Source organism: Lates calcarifer, linkage group LG15, assembly GCF_001640805.2.
Source record: "Lates calcarifer isolate ASB-BC8 linkage group LG15, TLL_Latcal_v3, whole genome shotgun sequence".
Classification (NCBI taxonomy): domain Eukaryota; kingdom Metazoa; phylum Chordata; class Actinopteri; family Centropomidae; genus Lates; species Lates calcarifer.
The window spans coordinates 6362619-6383781 of NC_066847.1; the positions used below are offsets into that span (position 1 = coordinate 6362619).

Sequence of the window (21163 nt, forward strand, 5' to 3'; positions counted from 1 at the left end):
AAAAAGAGCACAAAGCAGTTTTCTAGAAAGCTCCTGGTGGGAATGAAGAGGGTAGAGGGTAACATGTTAAACTTACAGATGAACACAGTGTCAAGTTAACAATGTCACTTTGACTGACATCAATTTAGGGTTGGTGCCATGCATCAGATGTGCATGTGCATCACTAACTGTGATTGTTTGGCTCCACTAGTGGAGGTTTATCTGAAAATTAGATGCTTGAGGTTCCACAAATGAATAAACTGCTTGTGCTGACAGCAAACTCATTGTCCTGATAAAACTAATTAGGACAAAACAGATGTGGTCAATAACAGCAGTAGAAAGTAACTAAGTACTTTTAGTCAAGTGCTGTGCTTAAATACAAGTTATGCTACATTATACTTCTACACACAATATTTCAGAAGAAACTACTATTTTTTACTTAGCTTCATAGTAGAGGAGTAGAGGAGAATGTAGCATGATGCAGATTCCAATACAATATGAAATGGCTCATTCTGCAAAGGTGGTACTTTTAAGTATTTTTTGATTCCAGTACTTTTACCCACAAGTATTTTTTTAGAGATCTGAGCACTTCCTCCACCACTAGTAACTTACTTACTAACTTACTTTTCAACTATACATTAACCACTCTATCATCCACCACAGCCAAATAATCACAAATTGGAGTTTAAAAAAAAAAAAAAAAAAAAGAGCCAGATTTGCTCCATTTGAGCAGGTCTGCACAGTTTGACCTGACACACCCCTGAATCAACCAGCAGCCAGCAAGTTTCCATCATTAGAATTTGCAGCAGCATCTGAGCCTCCCAGGAGAAAATATTTCAGGTCTTGGGGGGGCGCAATACATCAACTGCACCTTTGATTGAACTGACTTTGTAATCCAGGTTGTGCATAAGGTCAGCCTATTCATCAATACTACACTAAAATCTAAATTCAGTGTGAATAACCCTTTACATCATACACTACCTGCATGATAATGATGAGTGACAGAGTGGAGAGAAAATCATTTTTTGACTCACGTCTGACTGAAAGATATCGTACAGAAACTTAGAATCATATTTCCAGCACAAAAGTTAATTTGATTTCAGTATATTGAAAAGCTTACCCAGGCCTCAGTGACACGAGGTGAATGGTTGAGGAAAAAAGTTACACTGAATTGTTTCTGCAGACTATTGAACCCCCCGGAAACATCCATGTTTTATTGACTTACAACATTAAAGGAGATTTACTGTGGATTATTTGGACACTGCCTGATGGAAAAACAGCCTTTAAGGTTCAAATGAAAACACATCTCTACAAAAGCGATCTAAATTAATAAAACATAAAAACTAAAAAATTGTTTTTCCCAGGTATTCACCCCCCTCCACATCAATACTGTAGGAAAATCAAAACAAAGGCAAGAAGGAAGAAGGAAAACAAACTATCAGAGAGAATAAAGAAATTACATCTTAATAGTAATTAAAGAAAAACATTTATCAGCTGAATTATCAGGATTAAAACTACAGAGCCAAACAATATTTGACAACCTTAGCAAGAACGTTATTCTCAGACAAGGTCATCGCCAAGATTCACAGGAGACATAAAAATGCTAAGAGCAAAAAATAAATCTGACAGTAAGAGATCAAGGTGACAAGAATGAGGTGGAAATGCTGCTGTTTGAACAAAACACACCTGCCAAAGAAGACAATTTGAAAGCCGCCCAACCCCCCATGCCATTAAATGAAATATGACAATGTATCGGGATGATGTCGTTAGCTGCTGTAAATTTTCCTGCTTCCAGACCTAAATGGGTTTGACCGTGCACTCCTCCTTTAATGAAATGCAAATTGTGCCTGGTACAAAACTGCAGGAAGCGGTACTTACATGCCTCACACTTAGTGGTATGTAAGCATGAGTATACCTTATACAAGAAGTAGAATAAAACAGGCTGATCCTTGGCTACTTTAAAAATGCAGCTTTGCTGAGAATTTGAACCTTTTCATCTTTCCTGAAGCCTCTCTCTCTCTCTCCTGTAACCACCCCTCCTTCCCTGTCTCTCATCCACATTCCGGCTTTCTAATCCCCTTGACTGAAGAGCAGAAGACCCAGTGGCTCAAGGGCGCAAAACAGGAGGAGAAGTAAATTAGAGAGAGGAGAAAGGGCTAGAGATGAGAGAAGGAATGAAAAGGAAGAGAGTGCCTCTCGAGCTGCAAACACAGAGAGGAAGACACAGGAAAGGATGAAAGTGGCTAAATGAAAAGATAGTTTGAAGAATAAAAGTGAGAGCAATACATGTAATTATTATTATTATTATTTATTTAAACAAAATAATCAAATACTGTAAGAAAAAAGAAGTTTAAGATAAAAACTTAAACAAGCCATTTTGGACAAGTGAGCAAACCAAAGCAGATGGTAAGCCCGACAGTTCCACTTGACTTAAGTAGGTTTTTTGGAAATCTCAAGTGACGCAAAGTACTGACGTCCGTTTTACGTCCTCACATCCGTCAAGCCGGTCCATCTTTTGAAATATTTAACACAGATAAAACACAAATTCAGACTTATCAAATTTTAACAACACACAGAAAACCATCACTTTACCACTCATTGGATTCACTAAAATAAAAGGACAGATGACTTCTTTTTCATTTTCCTAATTTACTTTCCCTGATTTTTTTTTTTTTTTTTTTTTTGCATTTGGTGGCTACAGCCTCAAATAATTGGCACCTTCCACCTGACTTTGGGCTGGTCTCATAATAGTCTGCCCGGTCATACAAGTCAGAGCCTTATCAGCGCCGCTGGCAGTCAGGACAAGGTGATAACTCATTTCCAGACAGAGCCTGAGGTAGCTGAAGTAAGCTGCAGCAACCTGCAGCACAGGAACCGAGAAATTCAAACAAGTCCTGAATCAGAGAGTGTGCGCTTCGTTCATAAGACCAAAGAGACTGAGAAGCACACTGATGATGATGTTACTGTGCGGTCGAGCTATGACAAGAAGAACAAGCTTCAAATAAGAGGCTAATAATAAATCTACATCTTCTCCTAACATTAACCTCAACAGACACCATTTAAATAGATATTTTTTCCTAGCTTGGCAAAGAGGTGAGAACATCTGTGGCGAAAACTATGCTGCTTTGTAAACCAGAGAGGACATTTCATGAATAGCAACAATAAAGTCAATAATTAATATTTTATTGCTTCAAGTGGTGAATCTGAAAAAGAAATACAAACGTCTATGGCTTTCCCCACCGCTTCTTCGTTAGGATGTGAAGGCTGAGTGTGTGTTTGTCCACAGATTTGTGTGTTGTTCAGGGGACAACAGAGTAGGGTTGATAGGGCAGCATCTTTTGTCGTTCATTGATTGCGTAAATCCATGCGGGTTTGACAAAGTTCAGGTTGCCGTTTTCCATCAGCGCCTGTGGTGGAAGGGAGAGTGAAAGCGAGAGGAACAGAGTGAGGTCATGAAGTGTTCCTGTTGCAAATGGACTCATAGGAAGAGGTGTAAAGCCTTTGAAAAACCGAGAGCTCAGACTGTATAACCAAACTGGTAATTCAGATGCTAACAAGGCTTTCAAATGGCTGAAAACCAATTCTGACCCACAATTTCAGATTCAAAAGCCACAGAACACTGCTGCATTTTCACTGCAGAGGCTAAATCACTCAGGTTGCTTCATTGCCTTCATTTGATTACACCTTGCAAAATTATAATAAGTGCTTACTACTTTTAATAAGAAGCCTCTGTGCTGGTAGTGTTCAGTGTGACATGTTCAAAGGGTGTTTTTTTTTCCCTCTGTGGTTTATTGAAAAAAGATTCTCAGCTCTGCATTTTGTATAATTGAGCAATACTTAAAATAGTTTCCTGAAGCAATTACCCTCAAAATTGTCTTGTCTGTTGGAGTGAAAAATAAAAGCATGTCTGCACAAGTGCTCAAACCCACATATACACTAATGCTCAACATTTTTAAGCTCATGCTAGACATCATTATTTGGTTATGAAATACTGATATATAATGGCAAAGGGAGAAAGAAGAGAGGATTCAACTCACGTCTTCAAAAGAATCATGCCACCCCTCACTGGTCACCACAAACTGCACCTTCTCTGTCATGTAGTCCTCGATCACTCTGGAGCAGAGACAACAGTGCACCTTACAAAGATTTAATTGCAGGAATTTGCCTTTCATGCTTCATCTTTTTTTTCCTAATGAGAGTCCTTACAAATAATAAAAATCAGAGCAAGTATGCATGGGCCAGTTACCAGTTTCAAGATATAACATGGTTTGAAAAAGTCAAGGTTTCAAAACTGTTGATATTTTCCATCATATGGTTCCTACGGTATAAGCTGGCATTGCTTTGATCACAATACCACTAAACCATGATATTTTTGCTTAAAGTTATCATACCGTCAGAATCTCATACTGGCCAATGCCTAGTAGCAAGTTACTTCTACAAGTCTTTCTCACCCATTAAAGGCAACGATGTATCGCAACAGAAGGCGCCTCTCGTTGTTAGGGAATTTACCGTAGAGGAAAAAGTGCTTTCCACTCAGGAAGTCTGGAAGAAATTAGAAAATGGGAAGAGAAAAGAACCAGAAAAGTTCATCTGATGACTATACAATGGGTAACTATAGGTGGGGGACAAAGCTAAACACAGTTTTGTGTTTATGTGTGTGGTGTTCCAGAGAGGCAGAAAGACATCCAATTACTTTGTCAGTGTTTGCAATGTCCCACCATGGGGGGAGGACGTCTTCTCCTGTGACATGAACAGGAACAGACAAAAGAGACAGGAGGACATAGACATAAGAACAAAGAGAGACGTACCTGGTAGCTCAGGGATGGGATGATCCTCTTCAGCCTCAGCGTCTGTGTTTTCATCCGTCGACCCCCCGTAAGGATCCTCCTCTTTCACCGTCTTCACTTCTGCTGCTGCTTTCTTCTGTCTATTCCCCTTCTCCACTCTTTCACAAGGACAAAAAAACCTGTTACACCCTTTATGTTACATGTTGTCGGCCTGTCAAAACAATCTTTGTGTTTCACTTCTTCTAATGGTGAAACTAATTCACCAAGAACTAATTCACCAAGAACTGAAACTACTATCCTGTAGTAGTAGTTAGAAATGCAATCTGCATTTCTGACAATGGTTTCATGTTACTGCATCATGATCTACAGGTAGCAGTAATATGCCAATACAATCCCACCAGCAAGGGCAAGGAAGAGGAAAACTGTACGCTGTAAACATGGCCATAAACATGGCCATAAACAATCCATGATTTTAAAAAATTAGCTTACAGGGAAACTCCACAGGGCTCCAGTATTAATAGATTTTCTGGTCAGTTGTGTTTTTAAACACCTGTCTTTAGCTGCTAAATGCTCTGCCATGTTCTCAAGGTCATCACAAACTGTATCTCTGCTTTTTGGTGCTACGCAGGAAGTGTTCAGCAGATTTCTTTTTGTGCTGAAAACAGCTCTTCTCTGCATGTGAAACAAGGCTCTGACACTGAACTGAGACAGGAGAGCTGCAGGTTCTTAAACAAAAACTCTAAACAGGTAACAGATTCTTAGTGGAAGGGAGTTCATTATGAATCAACACCTAACCAGTGTCTCTGTAATTCAGTAATAATTATCATCATTTTTGGAGGGCTTTAGAAAACTGGTACAGAACAAACTCATGTGACTCAACTAGAGTCTACTAAAGATACTGTGCAGTTATTGTGTGGTGATTAATCAAATGACGACTCAAGTTAATTTTTTTTTTTTCAACAAGAGAACAGAGATGGAGTCAACGACCATAAAAGATACAGAAGATCAAACTCACCCACATCAATACAGCAAAGAGCATCATCGATATTATTTGTTCTGTTTACCTCTGCAGCTCATCCTCTGTGTCCACGGCAGATTCATCATCATCACCTCCTGTGAAATGAAGTGTTAATGTGTCAATACAGGAAAATTGAACTAGAAAACAGATCTGTCTTACTTATTATAATACTAGAAATGGCGCAAGTTTATATGCATGAAAAGTTTTATGCATCTACACTTTACTTCATAAAATGTCTGAATTGTGGGTAGCTATTCTGAAAAAAAAAAAAACTGATGGAAAGGGTAATTATAATGCTGTTTACTGAGGAAAATATCAAACCTTACTATCAGATTTTCCACCATGTACTATTAATTTTTATTCAAGGTGAATCCAAATTTCCATTAAACATATATCAGCAGATAAAAGAATGTAACTTTCTATTACTATACAATTCTGTGCTGTTGCAGGGGGAGGGAGAAGAAGCTTGAACTAAAATGTCCTCCCCCTGTATGTGTTTGGTACGTCACTGTTTGTTGTGTTTCCTCACTGATGTGCCCCGGCACTTTACTTCTGGCCTTGCATTAACATAGAAATGAGAATCATGCACAAGTCCCTTCACAGCGATTACCTCTCTCCTCCATTCTTGTTTCTCCCTCAAACAGCATCTAAAGTATGTATGTCGCTTGTGTTCTTTACATGCTGGGGTTGTGGGCTCATCCATCTCCAAGTGCTTCATAAAGGTGATACCTTTTGTCTAATCCCTCTGCTCTCACGTTGTCCCCTTGCCCCTCTCAATTCATTCAGTCCTCTTCTGCTCCAGTGCTACCCTCTACCCCGCTTTAGTTATTTCAGCTAATAGAATGAATTACTTCCCATGAGTCACAGCCACTTACAATTCAACTCTTTACAATTCAGATATGTACAAAGCACATCTCCAGCTTGCATGTTTTTTTTCTTTAATTAAGAATGAGTGAGCTTTTATTTTCCGTTAAATGTACTCTCTGCAGATGCATTTCACTTAAAGGGTTGTGAACCTTTTGGTGAGTTGTTTTCTCCTTTGTGACTGGGAAATTGCATTTTCCTGTCTGCTAAATTACTCTCATTTCAGTTTATTTGTGGTGGATAACCCTGCTTGCAGCAGCATAGTGGTAATGTTTGATCTATTTCAATATGCAAATTGAGTAAATAGGGAGGAAAAAACACTAAACTCTGATTCCCAGATGCAACAAAAGAGGAATTAATAAAAGCAATAAGTAGAATTTGTGAAATTTTTGGGGCATCTCTCTCATTTTCTCTCTGGCTTGTCTCTCTCTAGATTACCAAATAAAGACCCCCCCCCCCCCCCCCCAAAAAAAAAAAAAAAAAAACTTCTGCTAACATGTTTACAATATAAATATACTGACCTTTATCATTTAACCCTGCCTGTCTCAGATGGACATTAGCTATGAGTCAACGGGAAACTAAGATTCTGGAGGGCTGTCATCTTGTATCCACTTTTCAGAACAATAATGTGCTTTCTCTCTTTCCCTCACAGTTTCTGCGATAGACAAACAAACTAAGGGAAGTATGGAGTCACTGAAGTGGCAGTGCTGATGTTGACTGAATCTTAAACGCAACATCAGGAGAAGTTCAGTTACATTTTCACAGTAGGACTTCCATTAATGTAGTTTGATGCAAACCTGGTTCATCCAGATCAGTGGAACCATCGTATTCGTCATCATCTTCTTTCCTCTTTTCTGGTGTCTTTTTAGGGGTGACTTGTCTGTCCTGCTTCTGTGGAGTCTGCAAGAACAGCACGGACAGAGTGTTAAAACTGCCTTCTTTATTTTTTATAGGCTTATAAAAATGGGTACTTGAAAAACAAATTTACTTTTGTGTTCATTTCCTCTTCACTCTGGTCGTCCACTTCCATTTCGCTCTCCGAGCTCGACTCTGCTCCATCCATCAAATACCTGGAGGAAGACAAAAAAAACGAGTGAACAAAATGTGTCAGGATGATTAAAGGCCAGAGGGAAAACGACGCCTGCTCAATATATCTTCCTCCCAATCAGTTTTACTACTATAGTGTTTCAGACTGCAGTGGGCCTTTGTCAGGCACTAGTGGAACGAAAGCAAGGTTCAAAGTGAAGGTAATATTTTTCACCAGAATGTCCTGATGTTTAAAACATTACCACTGCCTGTATATTAAGTACTTTGAAGTTTGCATGCTGGAGACATCTTATCTACTGCAGCAGGAGGAAAAAAAAATAACACAAAACCTTGCCTATTAACCAAACTCCAGAACAACCCAGCCATTAATTAGGAGACTGAAAGAGGATTGTTGAGTGATGTAATCTGTAAGCGGTCATTGGTCAAATGGCAAGGTCGGATCTTGGGTGGAGAATGTGGATGAAATGCTCTGCCATAGCAGCTGAGTTCATCCACAAATCACCCAGAATCCACAAGTGAATTGACTGGTTGCAGATTATAACATCATCACAATAATCTTTAGCATGATAAGCTCAGTGATCAGGTATTTCTTAGTGAAATTGTTGTAATTAACTTTGGCCTCTAAAGCAGCTTGACACAGCTGTTGCTTGTTTTGTACTGATGATTTAACCAAGAGATTGATGCAGATTCAAGCTGCAGAAGACATCTACGGAAACAGCTAATGTGAATTTACTTCCAGACACATGGACACTAAAAATAGCTTCTCCCATTTTGCCACTCTAATGTAATAAATAGGTGCATTTGCTGAATCTACAAAGCACTTCGATACAAGATACCTCTGACTGCACAATCCTTGAAAGTTGCTATTTTAATAATAAAAAGTTTAGAAATTCTTTATTTGTATCTAGAAACAGAGCTACATCAAAAAACAAAAAGTGACAGATAATGATTGAATAATGTTCCAGATTCTTTCCATTAGAGTTAGTTATATGCTTTATCTCACAATAGCGATTTCTGGATACACATCAAAAACTAATCACTTGTTTTTTAGCCCATAACTGAACTGTCCACAATACTGAATTAAATCTATTCAAATTTATGCAAAAATACTAACAAATAAAAAGGGACTGCAAAACAAAGCCTCCTTTGCAGATAATAAAAAAAACCTGAAGAGAGAAAGCACCCCATAAAAGATGTGGGGAATGTACTGTGAAAGAGAGATCATGATTATCTGTAATGTTCTCTGCAAAGGTTAAGAGAGTGTGGGGAGAAATAAAAAGCCAAATCTTCAGATCAATTCCACAGAGAATGCATAAAAATGGCAATAATAACACAGAAAATGGATGGGACATGTATACATGTATATGGGATTTTCCTCCTTGCTGGTAAAATGAGGACCTGACATTTCTCCTCACCCCTCTCCAAATATCCCCTCAAGCTACTATTAAGTCACCTGGCATCTGAACATTATCAGCCTGGAAGTGTGAAGTGCAGGGAGTTGAAATACCAGCATTAAGGTGTAATCATTTCCATTTACGCTATCAGAAGATATTTTGATGACCTATACATTCTTGATTTATAAAATTCAGTGCCCAGGAAATTGGAAAATGAAAGATGACACTGTGGGTAAGGGGAGTAATGCAGCATGGCCCTGTTCATACCTGGCACTAACATCTAAGTATGTCAGTTGACAGCTGGCATTAGAATGAGTCTTCAAATAGGCTGAGAACTATGTATTGTACGAATTGAACGAATCTATTGATTTTCCTTTGATTATTTAATCTACAAAAACACCAAAAATAGTCAAGAACGCCCATCACACACTGCTAGAAGCTGACGTAACATTTTCAAATGGCTTCCTTTTTGTTAAATGCGCTATTTATTATTGATAACAAAAGGTCTGTACCTAGCACACGTTTGGCACAAAGCCCTTGAGGATGCAGTGACTATCTTCAGATTAGAACTTCTATGTGTTGGGTTTTTGTGTGTGATTAAATTTAATGTGCCGGAGATTAATCATGGTGTAATTGTGCTGATATTTTGGCTCCAACATGCTGACTATCTTCCAAGTCCTCTTGGGATGTTGCAACAGAGCCTCAGTTTTAATGAGAAATTTGTTTACTCATTCAGTTCCATTGTGATGGGATGTTGTAGAGCTGCTTGAGTGTTTTCTGCTCTCCCCTCTTTCTGTCTATCTCTGCATTCTCACTGATTGGATAATGTCTATGGAGAAAGCATTTCTAGCGGTTCTTAGCTGATGTCACAATCTCATTAATATATACACTACACAACGCATACGCATGGCAGAGCTCAATGAAGCTGTGCATTTGCCTCCAGATGCTCAGTGACACAAAGTGTTTGTGTGCATGATGGGGCAACAGTTTGAGAGTGTGATTGTGCGTATTTGTTTGGGTACTTGTCATCATCAAAGTAAGTGGTCCCTTTAATTACCCATAGCAGATGCAGCTTTTAAATAAAGGATACATCATCAAAGCTGCACACTCAGCGTGCTGCACAATAGCAGAGCTGGGCAGGGGAATGGATTATTCTGACAACGGGGGGGCAGTCGGGGGAAGGATGGGGGTGAGGGATCTTTGGCAGTATCAGAAACTGACTGAGAAAGGCGAACACTAGGGGGAATGACGACACGGGCTGCAGAAAACTTTTCAGTGTACTTTTTGAGAATATTAATGTAAGGATCAGATTTCATAAAACCACAGCATTGTGTGCCATTGCCCTTCAGCAGTATTTAAAAAAAAAAAAAAAGCTTTCCACACTACTCTCTCAGTCTCTTTGCAGAGCTCATATGCATACTGCAGCTGTCTAGAATAATCCCATCCAAACATAACTCTGATCGCTTTCATTTCTGGTTTTGAGGACTAACATAAGCAAATTTGATTTCTGTGCACTCTTATCTACTAATGTATCCCACATTAATAATAATTTGGAATGACCGTCACATTAAAATAACTAATCATAACCAAAGGCACACTAAAGAAGGTCTGTGACTCTTCCTGTTTTGTATCTATGACTCAAAAAGCAACCTCATGATTATCTCCACTATCGATTAATCTGTCAGTTACTGGTTTAATTACTTCATTTAGTTTGTCCATGAAATTGCTTATTTTGTCGAAGCAGCAGTCCAAAACTAAAAGATGCAAGCAGTGTTGTGGTACTTGAGCTCACCACACAGGCTCGAACACTGGGGACTCCAGACTCAAACTTGACTTGACCAGACTCAAGACTCGCGGTTTAGTGACTCAACTACAACAATGCTTATAAGAAAAAAAAAGCAGCAAATCCTCACATTTGAGAATCTGGAAACAGTTAGTGTATTTTTGCTTGAAAAATGACTGAAAAGATTTATCAGTTATCAAAGTAGTTGCAAATTAAATTTCTGTTATAAACTAATGAACTAAAATATTTAATGCTAAATAGTGATAAAATACATTTGTGATATTAAGCATTAGCTCCTTTCAGAGACAGTCTGACTGGATTGGACCCAAAGTAGTAATAATTTGGTGCCAGTTGTTATGTAGCAATAGTAGTGTAAGACACAATGAAAAAAAACATGACATGACATAACAAAATTCAGCTACTTTAAAATACAGCAGTGGATGTGTCATATCAAATAAATGATAACGCAGATGAGAAATTTGATTTAAGGTATCTACAGGGTGTGAAAACTTTGAGGCAGGGTGAGTCCTTCTCTGGGACTGATGACCATCGTCAATTATCCATGCAGATACAAAGTCATTCAACTACAAGATAAGTTTTCAAATCCATCACTGACGAAGCCTCTGAGAGAACTGTGAGCACTTTTCTTCCTTGAAGTCATTAATCTCCAAATCACCATGGTGAGAAAAAAAAATATCTTTAAAGCTCCCTTCAAATTACTTATGAATGCAGCATATTGCCTGTGTCTTTCAATTAATTGTTTTTCATACAAGGGCATTAATCTCTGAAAGGTAGGGCATTTTTAAAAGTGCAGGGACCAAAATATCAATGGATTGTGGCCCTTTATCAACCATTCATTATATTTCTATCATAGAAAATTTGTTTTATATTGCAATATCATTTTAGATCACCTTAGCCTACAAGCAAAGCTGACGACTCATGAGGCAGTTTCTGCTTTGTCAGTCCTGATGATTATGGTCTCTCTACTAAACGGTACAACTTGACACCCATGAGAAAGCCCCCCTGCAGCAAGCTGAAAAGCTTAGGTTAGCACTGCAAGATATGGCCACTATGCTAGGACCTATTGTGGTCTCTGCTACATTTTTAGCTGTATGTTTTCACCGTTGTATAGAGAAAAACTGCTGTATCTGTACTTCTCTAGAAACCAGAAATTTTACTGATTCTATGGTTCAAAGTGGCTAGATGGCTGAAAGTAGGACTTATCTTATTAGAGTCAGTTGACAGCTGATACAATATCTACAACAATATTTATTTTGCATGTTTGAATTATTTGAACGAATCAGAAGCCTCATACTAACGAGTTCAGTTCACATTGGATAACTTTGCAGTGTGGCAGCCTGGTTAGAAATGTATTTATCTTCCAGTCAGACACAATCATTATGGAAGCAAAAAGTATGAAGGAATTCCTTAAATGATAAAGCAAAGTTTCATACAGTACAACACAAGTACAGTACTATTGCAATTAATCTGAACCTTCCATTACCCGAGACGAGTATTCAGCTTTGCATTATTCAGGAGACACAGATTCATGTGGAGCAATGACAGAAGACCTTGATGTTGCAAAAGCTCCCCTTATAATGAGGCATATAATTAGAGAGCTGCTAGAGCTGCATGGGTCGAATGTCTGATCACAGCAGGCATCAGCTGCTCAAGGTTACAATGTTCTCTGTAGCAAGTGGGCATCACAGCTGTGAGAGGTGTATTTTTGGATGCTTCAATCAGTGTGAGTGCTGTGCACAGACTGTGCCATATAGAGGTACAGACGTGGCTTAAGAGAAAGCATTTATCAGATGTGGATTCGTACAGTGGACTCGTGCCCCACACTAATACCAGGCTGTCACCCTGCAGAGGTAACCTTTAATAAGACACAGAATCCCATCCAGCTGTTCCAGTGGTTGAGCCTGAGCCCAGGCTTTTCCAAAGGTCTTAAATTCTGAGAAAGGTTTGGAGCAGATTAATTTCACTATCATTACTGTGAAATCATCTCTAATCATCAGTTTGTTTTGTATTTCATCCTCTCTTACCGTTTATAGGAGATCTTCTGTTTCCTCTTATGGCAGTCCATCACCCATTCTTTCCGTACGATGATGCCCCCTGCTGATTTCACCTGGCTGTACTTGGGAGTGTTGGCGAAGGCACAGCTGCAGATTAATGGGTCAAAACAGTGGTTCACACACACACACACACACACACACACAAACACACATAGGGTTACATCACTAAAGAGAATCTGACAAGGGCAATTGTCTGTTCAAACAGCAGAGATCAAGAGGCAATCAAACTGAATTACTGAGAGCGCTAACAGGGCTGTGACACAATCCTGCAATCTATTTCTATGATTTAAAAAAAGTACAGATAAAAATCTCTCATGACAGGACATCTCTGGAACAATTAAGAGAGCATCACTTGATTCAGTTTCTTCACTTTACATTAGGTTAGGTGAATCGGTCTACCAGAATATTTTAGTTTGAAGTGTTTTTTAATATGGTGAGAAACCTGCTAAAAATCAGTTTTATCTGCTTTTCTTTCTATTCATCTTTCTTTAATCTCATCATCTGCCAACATTCTGCAGTTTCACCGTGTATTGATCTTTTGGCTTATCTGCAGCTCTTTTGCAATCAGTATTGGTACAACATTATCATCACAATATGAGGTACAACAGTAAGGGATCAATCCAGGATTAAGTGAATAGTTTTACATTTTGGGCGATGAGTTTATTAGCCCTCCTCCTGAGAGTTGGTTGAGAGGATGGATACCGCTCTCATGTCTGTCCAGTCAATATGAGGCTAGAGGATGCAACAAGCAGTCAGTTATCTTAGCTTAGCATTGCGATGAAAAAACAAGAGATAACTTGTTAATTAGTGAGCGTCAGAGAAGCTGGCAGGTGGATTTTGTTGTCTTTGAGAGGAGCCAGGCTAGCTGTTTTCCATGTTTTCGGTCTTTATGCTAAACTAAGCAGCTGCTGGATGTAGCTTTGTATTCACCATGCAGACATGACACTGGGATTAGTCTAACTCTCAGCAAGAAAGCAAATAAGCATACTTCTCAGTATGTCAAAATACTGCCCTAAGGGTTGCATACAAGTAATGCATCCATAAACAATAAATGCAAGGACAACTTAAATATGCAGTTTCCACATTTTCACTTCCTTGCAGGTACTCACATAAGGTGTGTGGAGTCTGGCGTCCAGTCAGGCCTGTACTTGGCTCCCATATCCAGAGCCTTTTCCCTCAGCTCCCCTCTGAATGGGTTTTGGAAGCCACTGAGGACAAACACCACTCCCTGCATGATCCGATTGAATGGGACCTGCTGCACATCCTGGGATTTTGCTTTCTGTTGTTTGGGTTCGGGTTTGGACTGATTCTCCCTCCTCTTGTCAGCAGACTTCTGTGCCAGGGAAGCTGGAGAGACAATTCAGATAGTCAAGGAGGGGTTCAGCGAAGGAATAATCTGCATGCTAAAATCCAGACGCTAAGTTAAGTGTTACCTTTTGCAGCACCGGGGCTGGGTGTGCTGGCTGGGCTCGGCTTGTGTTTGGGGGTTGCAGCTTTGCCCTCAGGTGAGCCAGCTGGGCTTATTTTCTTTGAAGGAGGAGGGCCAGGAGCAGACTGCCGCTCTTTGCTGAACTCAAATTTTCTTTTTGCTGGAGGCTATGAGGAAACAATTAACGTAAGAAACAAAAAAATTGTAAGCTTTTCATGCTGAAGCTACTAGAATGACAAATATAATGTAGATTTGAGAAAGGTGTGTTGGAAGAGATGCTTTTGGATGTCAAATGGAATAAACTTTACTCCCACAAACTGCCCACACTTTTACTTTATTTAATGCCACAAGAGGGTTATCTGACAAAAAAAAAATCCATCACTGACGAAGCCTCTAAGAGAACTGTGAGCACTTTTCTTCCTTGAAGTACTTAATAAACCATACTGGAGTGTGGCCAGAATATAGAAGGCAATTTTTTCCATTTGTCATGGGTGAACCATCTGAAATAAAATGTCCCCTTAGTGTGCAAAAAGAAGGATTCTGTAACTTTGCAGATTATTAAAACCTGCAGGCCACCAAACAATTACAGCAGAAAATTGGAAAAAGAGCTGCAATCACTGGTATATCTGTTTGGACTATTTTCCTATGCATAGGCATCTTTTGTATTTACTTTTTCCTTTCAAAAGTCAAAGTGACATGCGGCTGATATTGACAGTGTCAGAGTTACAGTGATGCATTTTTATTTGTGTTAGGGATTGTAATGTTTCAAGTTGTTCTTGATGAAAGATACAAATTTTGCTGCTCCAAACGTGACAATTTTTATTTAGTAGACTGAATTTTACCAACAGATAGTGTTTTTGGAACACAGAGGGACATAATGAGCTTAAACACAAAAGGCCCGAATTTAATGCAACAACAAGCGCAAAGCAGTAGGTCTTGTGGGCAGGGACTGTGTGGGCAAAGAGCAAAAGGGCTGGCTGAGGTGGAATATAAATCAGAGGGCATGGTGATAAATATATTAGCCAGTCTCAATGCCCTGAAGCAGCTGCGCCAGACACAGTGATGCATGACAACAACAGCTCAACAAGTGGAAAGAGGCTTCTCTAGAAAATCATGTTTTTTTCTGGAACTGACACAACCACGAACACACCTCAAATCTGCAGCCAGACACAGATGGTTTGGGTTTTTATGTAACTTGTATAATGATGATAAAAATAAATAATAAAAATTAGGTTTAAATCTGATGCTATTGCAGTTTTATCTCTACTCCCTCTTACATCAGAAATATTCACATCATGCCGCGAAATGTGACACAACACCTTTTGCACCATAATGCACCTCAAAACTAAAACATGAAATCTGCTATCTCCCACTTAAACAACAGAGTACCAAGTCACAATGGCCCGGTTTGATGTGTGTAGTACTCTACAGTACGAGGTTTCTTTGCAGCAGCCCGGCGTCATTTGCATGTGATTTAAAAAGGTGGACAGCTGTGCGTAATGGCACTGTGCTCAGGTACAGCACTTCTCAAATCAGAGGCTGCAGATTTATTGACATGTGTGTCCTGTTGATGGCTGCAGGGATTTAATAAACTGAAGGAGAAGCTTTTTTCACACAGCATAATGCAGATGTGGACAGCAGATAATATAAAAATCACTAATAAATAGCATTTAATAGCAATAAGTAGCATTTAAAACTCCCAGTTACTAAAACCTGCATCCTACAACAAGTTTATTGCCTCTGTTTCATATTCTCTATGTCCCTTTCAGCTTTCCTGTTATCTAAATGAGGTGAAAAACTACCACTCATTAAGGGAACAGCTGTCTGCTGCCTGTCCTTCAGTGAAGAAAATGATGGTGATGTTTAGTACCTGTGGTGAGGCAGAGTTGGAGGAGGCGGCTTGGCCTGACGAGTGAGACAAGCCACCAGCCTGCAGGGCAGCAGAAGCATAACTTAGCCTCTCACCCTGAGGAGAGACTGAAGCAGAGAAAAGCAGAGGGCTGGTGAGGGAACAAGGGAGAACTATTTCCACAAAGTAGCATGATAACAAAGAATGTCTTTGAAATCACCCATTTGCTTGTCTCCTAGTACACTAAAGGAGCTTTAAATAAAATCTAATTAGCGCTCTCTTGGCCTTTCATCATTCAATTTTATTATCACAAGGACCTGAAAGAATATAATTGGGCTTCGGGAGGTGGTATAAATAAATGGATTTACCTTTGAGTGAAGCACTGGATTTTGAAGCATTGTCCCGGCTGAAGAAGAGGCTGCCAGGTTGAAGGCTGGGTCCAGATGAAGGAGACTCATCCTTCACCTTGAACTGTCCCAGCTTTGTCAGTTTCTGACAGGAGAGAAGAAAGTAAAGTTCAGGGCTAAAAGAGGAGATAGAGGGACTGACTGAAGTGCTCTTTCTCTTAATACAGCAGAGGGTTTCAACTTGACAAATTATTTCATAAGCTTAGACACTGTGCAGTTCAGAGGATAAATAAAGGTGCTACACACACTGCTGTTACTGTATCTGTTTTTAGTGCTGGAGTATCAGTGAAAATAAAAAAAAATCTAAATAAGTCAAAGTGAAACAGTGCTGATAATAGAGAGGTGGCATGTTTAATCCTACACTAACATGCTCACACAGACCATCTCAATACTGAGCTTCATGCTGACACCAACATAAACTGGGCTGGGTGTCAAACCTTGATACTTTTTTGTAACTAAACAAAATGACAACAAATGTCTAGTCCTTGACTTGATTCCTTGACTTGTTTACTTATTTTTAATCAGACAGTTTCTGATTTTAGTGGAAAAACAAGTTTATATTTCTCAGTGTAAGGTATCAAAAACATTGCTTTGGAACCAAAAATCATTCCATTACTTACTGGGGAAGTTGCTGGAGGAGGATCATTTTTGTCTGGTGGTGAATGGAATTTAACAAAGGCCAGTCCATATGCTATGTTCTATAAAGTGTAAAGAACAATTTCATTTCACTTGCAGCAATAGATAGATGCAATTAGTGTACATCTTTTTACAGAAATTGCCGTTAATTCTGTAGGTACCTTAACTCAACTCCCGAACACAGTGCAGGTGCAACCATGCTGCTTGTATAAACATAGACCCTCGCTACTGATTTTGATACTGAGATTTAGAAAGATATACTCATTTGCACTTTTTTTATGATTTTTTAAATTAATATATAAATATAACATATAATATATATAATTTAAACAGTTCAGCCCCTTACCTTGCTGTATGGCTGGCTACACACAATTTTCACTCTGTCCCACTTCTCCTGTGCTGTGCTCTTTTGCAACTGGCTGGGTCCAAAGAAACGTACCCGATTCATGTTGGTACCATTACGGCTCTCCGTTGGTGACATGAAGGAAGACGTAACCAGAAGGACCTAAAACACAGGTTGAAATCAAAGAATAAGTAGATAATATGGAGTAATTACTCATTAACATAATTAGGAATTTATTTGGTTTGTGAGAATACCTCATAGTCCTGGTCTCTGACAGCTGAGGAATTCCCAACTAACACCTCAATGAAAGCCGAGCCTTCATTTCCGATATCAATGCTGTGCACCTGTTCCTCCTTCTCGAACTGAGGACGATAAACAGCATCAGATTAAAAAAACAAATAAATGAAAAGTCAAGATAGCTGCCCTCCTTTAGTGTCTGTGGGCAGTATAAATACTTTTGTTTATGTAAAGGAAACGAGAATATTTACACGTGAGCACAGACTAACCGTTCTTTACTGACACAATTACCTTGAGACGTTATTATAATATTTCTTGTTATTTGGCACTTTAGAAGGAAACAACCTCTTAAGTGTATTTATATGTTCTATAAAATCCTACAATTGTTTAAAGCTGCAAGCAGCTTGTGAAGAGAAGTAGAAATATGTTAATATTTCCATATGCAAAGTTATTACTGCCTACTCCCTAAACTATAACTGTTTTCAGGATATTCTGTGGTCAAAAAAGGAAACAGAATCATAGCCAAATGTATGTTGGGGAAGGTATCAACAACAGATCAATGCAAACAAGGGGCTTCCCAAAAGGACACAAATATATCAGCAAAGGAGAAGTGGGAAACCAATGCAAAAGTCCCCATTTTTATTTTGGGATGTACCACACAAATGCACGGTGATTGTACTGTGGATGCAAATGGCTCTTCACTTTAGACATTAGAGAAAACATCACTGCATAAACCTAACCATTTGAATAACAAAAGGGAAGTTGGATATTTTAGATGTCCATTCTTTTACTGGACAAAAAGCCGGGCAATGGAATGACAGGTCAACTGGACACATACAGAAAGATCTTGGATTTTACAATGTGTTGTAATACCTTCTGTGATATCCAGGGACAGTGTTTGATTTGGATCAGATTTGTTAGATTTAGAGTATCTATGTAGGTAAACTTCACATCAGGGCTGTAAGACTTCTGCACACCTTTTGCTTACAATACATATACAATTTAACCCTTTCACAGTCATATGATGATAAAAGGCCAATAGGGATGATAAGGCTATAATTATTTATTTAAGTATGTAAATTTAGTGCTATTTCTATCATATTTTGGCAGTACTTCCAACTTGTATATAACAATAATTCCTAGCAAGTGTCAAAAAGTGGATTTACTACTTATGAAATAATACACTTGTTAACATTTTTACTGAAACTAATACTTGCTCATTGGTCAGTGAGTTTCTATTGAGTAACTACTGTGGTGAACAGTGATAAATAGTAATAATAAATAACAATACATAACATCTTTGCAAAAACAATGAAAGACCCTGGTGTATAGACAATCCACAGTTGCACAGTCTCACAGTACATGTAATGTGTCCCAACAGCCCACAATCACATACAAAAAAAGCTACACAGGATTTCTACAGTGTTCACCAAACTGACTTTGAACAACCTTTTTTTTTTTTATTTATGAAACATAGAATGCAATATAATACAGTTTTACTGTCAGACTGCCCAAAGACTTGCATATACACTATTAGAAATAGAATTACAGAATATTATTAGAAATAACATTTTTGCACTCACAATAAACACATTTACGACTTTTGTAAATAAAACTTTTCAATAACGTCTAAGGCTTTGAATCAAACTCCTGTTAAGACTATTTAGGAGCTGCAAACACCCTGTATAAAATACACTTACTGGCTAACAACACAGTGTGAGTAGGAAGGCAAAAACATACCTGCAGAATGACTGATGTCTGCTTCTCCCCTGGTCTTGCTGCTTTCCACTTTCTGTAGGTGTCAGAGCTCAGCAGGTTGTCTGCCTTGTGAGTCTGTTTTGCATAATGACGAGGCGTGAGTGAAGGATGAAGATTGTGTTTGGCTAAATGCTTGAAAATAAATTTCCGGACACTTGGCGTGTCCGGGGGCGAATGGAGCATGGCTTTCTACATATTTTACAAATTCAGTGCATGTGACACAAGAACAACTTACAGTGTCTTCTGTGCTGCAGGACACGACGTGCTTGAGCTTGATTTCTGGCATGTTGTTGTTGTTGATTCCTCACAGGTTTTGCACTAATTAGCAAGTGAGGGGGTGAATTTAACTACCGGGCGCTTGCCTCGCCCCTGTAAGCTTGATAGTTTATGTTTTATGAAAACATAAATCACAGACAGCGTCCTCTCAGTCGGGGCAACTTTAGCCCCGAAAAGTGACGAAAATAGTTTGTTTCTATTCAGCGACACAGCGTTGGCTAACGTGTTAGCACGCTAGCAAACAATAGACAGAGTGAACTTTTCCCGATTAGTCCTGTGATTTTAACACACCCCAAGTGCTGCTGTGAAAGAATCCTTTAAACTGCTATGTAATTGACACATAGTCGCGTACTTTGATGTCACAATTAACCTCAGAAAATACATATAAATACTTTAAATTTTAAGAAAATTAAGCACACAGGCGAACTCATTTTCCCACCAAAAGCCTGATGTGTGTCGTGATGTTATGACACAATGTTTCCATCCAATGAGCGTTTCCGTTTTCTTCTTCTACGATTTAATCAACGTGTCGTAGGGGCAATATCGCCACCAACTGTTTCGAACATGTACTTTTTCAGAAATGTGTATACTGTATTTCCAGGAGTCAGAAGGCTTGAAGAGCCATCTTATTAGTTACATTATAGTTATTTTTATTTATATATATTTATAGCTATAACAGAGAATTGATGGTGTAATGTGTAAACTCAGGTCATACAAAACATTTGGCAATAATTAATGAGCGGTGGTATTCATGGCACACTCATAGGTAATGGGTCAGATGTCAAATTTGAAATCAGATTAGTGTGAGACAGTGAGATGGTGAAATGTAAGGGGCAGGTCATCAAAGCTCAAAGCACCTATGTTCACAACTGCACTCATGTTCACAGAATTGTCATTTGGTAGGTTTTGGTCTTTGTGCTCTTGCTAAACGCTCACCTGGTTCTTCATCAATTCTCTAGCAAGGCTGCATCAGGATGTCTTGAAGAACTCAAGGCTTTTACAATTGTGCATGTATGACAGTAAAAGAAAAGAAAAACAATCATTGACATGTCAGATTAGTAAAACAAAAAAAGTGCCATTTTGTAGGATAGCAGCCATACGTAGACTCGAGACATAGCTTAATGAAGGAATAAAAACAACCAGAGGAGAAAATCAGTGCTGTAATACTGCAACACATTCAGATGCAGCCATTTTCTACTCGATATTAACTGTTGAAATAGGTCTCAATAACTTCTGCTACTTTACGCATCATTCATTTAGGCTGTAGGGACACCACAAGAT

General features: G+C 38.8%; 1 protein-coding gene across 1 annotated transcript; it reads right to left on the bottom strand.

Moving 5' to 3' along the window:
- Positions 1 to 2266: 2266 nt before the first annotated feature.
- Positions 2267 to 20354, bottom strand: xrcc1 (X-ray repair complementing defective repair in Chinese hamster cells 1). The gene is made up of 17 exons (XM_018699843.2): positions 19842 to 20354; positions 19589 to 19681; positions 17866 to 17973; positions 17615 to 17773; positions 17253 to 17330; positions 16594 to 16717; positions 16247 to 16353; positions 14381 to 14543; positions 14057 to 14294; positions 12918 to 13034; positions 7637 to 7718; positions 7446 to 7548; positions 5831 to 5879; positions 4788 to 4924; positions 4431 to 4521; positions 4017 to 4092; positions 2267 to 3386 (listed from the first exon to the last, which is right to left on the bottom strand). The coding sequence occupies exons 1-17, from the start codon at positions 19890 to 19892 to the stop codon at positions 3279 to 3281; spliced, it is 1884 nt and encodes a 627-aa protein (XP_018555359.1). The 5' UTR covers positions 19893 to 20354; the 3' UTR covers positions 2267 to 3278.
- Positions 20355 to 21163: the final 809 nt, after the last annotated feature.

Bases quoted from the DNA above. Each gene is read 5' to 3' on its own strand.
- xrcc1 (XM_018699843.2), bottom strand. From the start codon at position 19,892: ATGCCAGAAATCAAGCTCAAGCACGTCGTGTCCTGCAGCACAGAAGAC. The intron at 16,718-17,252 runs GTAAGTAATGGA...CTCTCCTGTCAG, and splicing joins CTCCTCCAGCAACTTCCCCA to AAACTGACAAAGCTGGGACA. The intron at 4,093-4,430 runs GTGAGAAAGACT...TCTCTGCTCCAG, and splicing joins TACATCGTTGCCTTTAATGG to AGTGATCGAGGACTACATGA.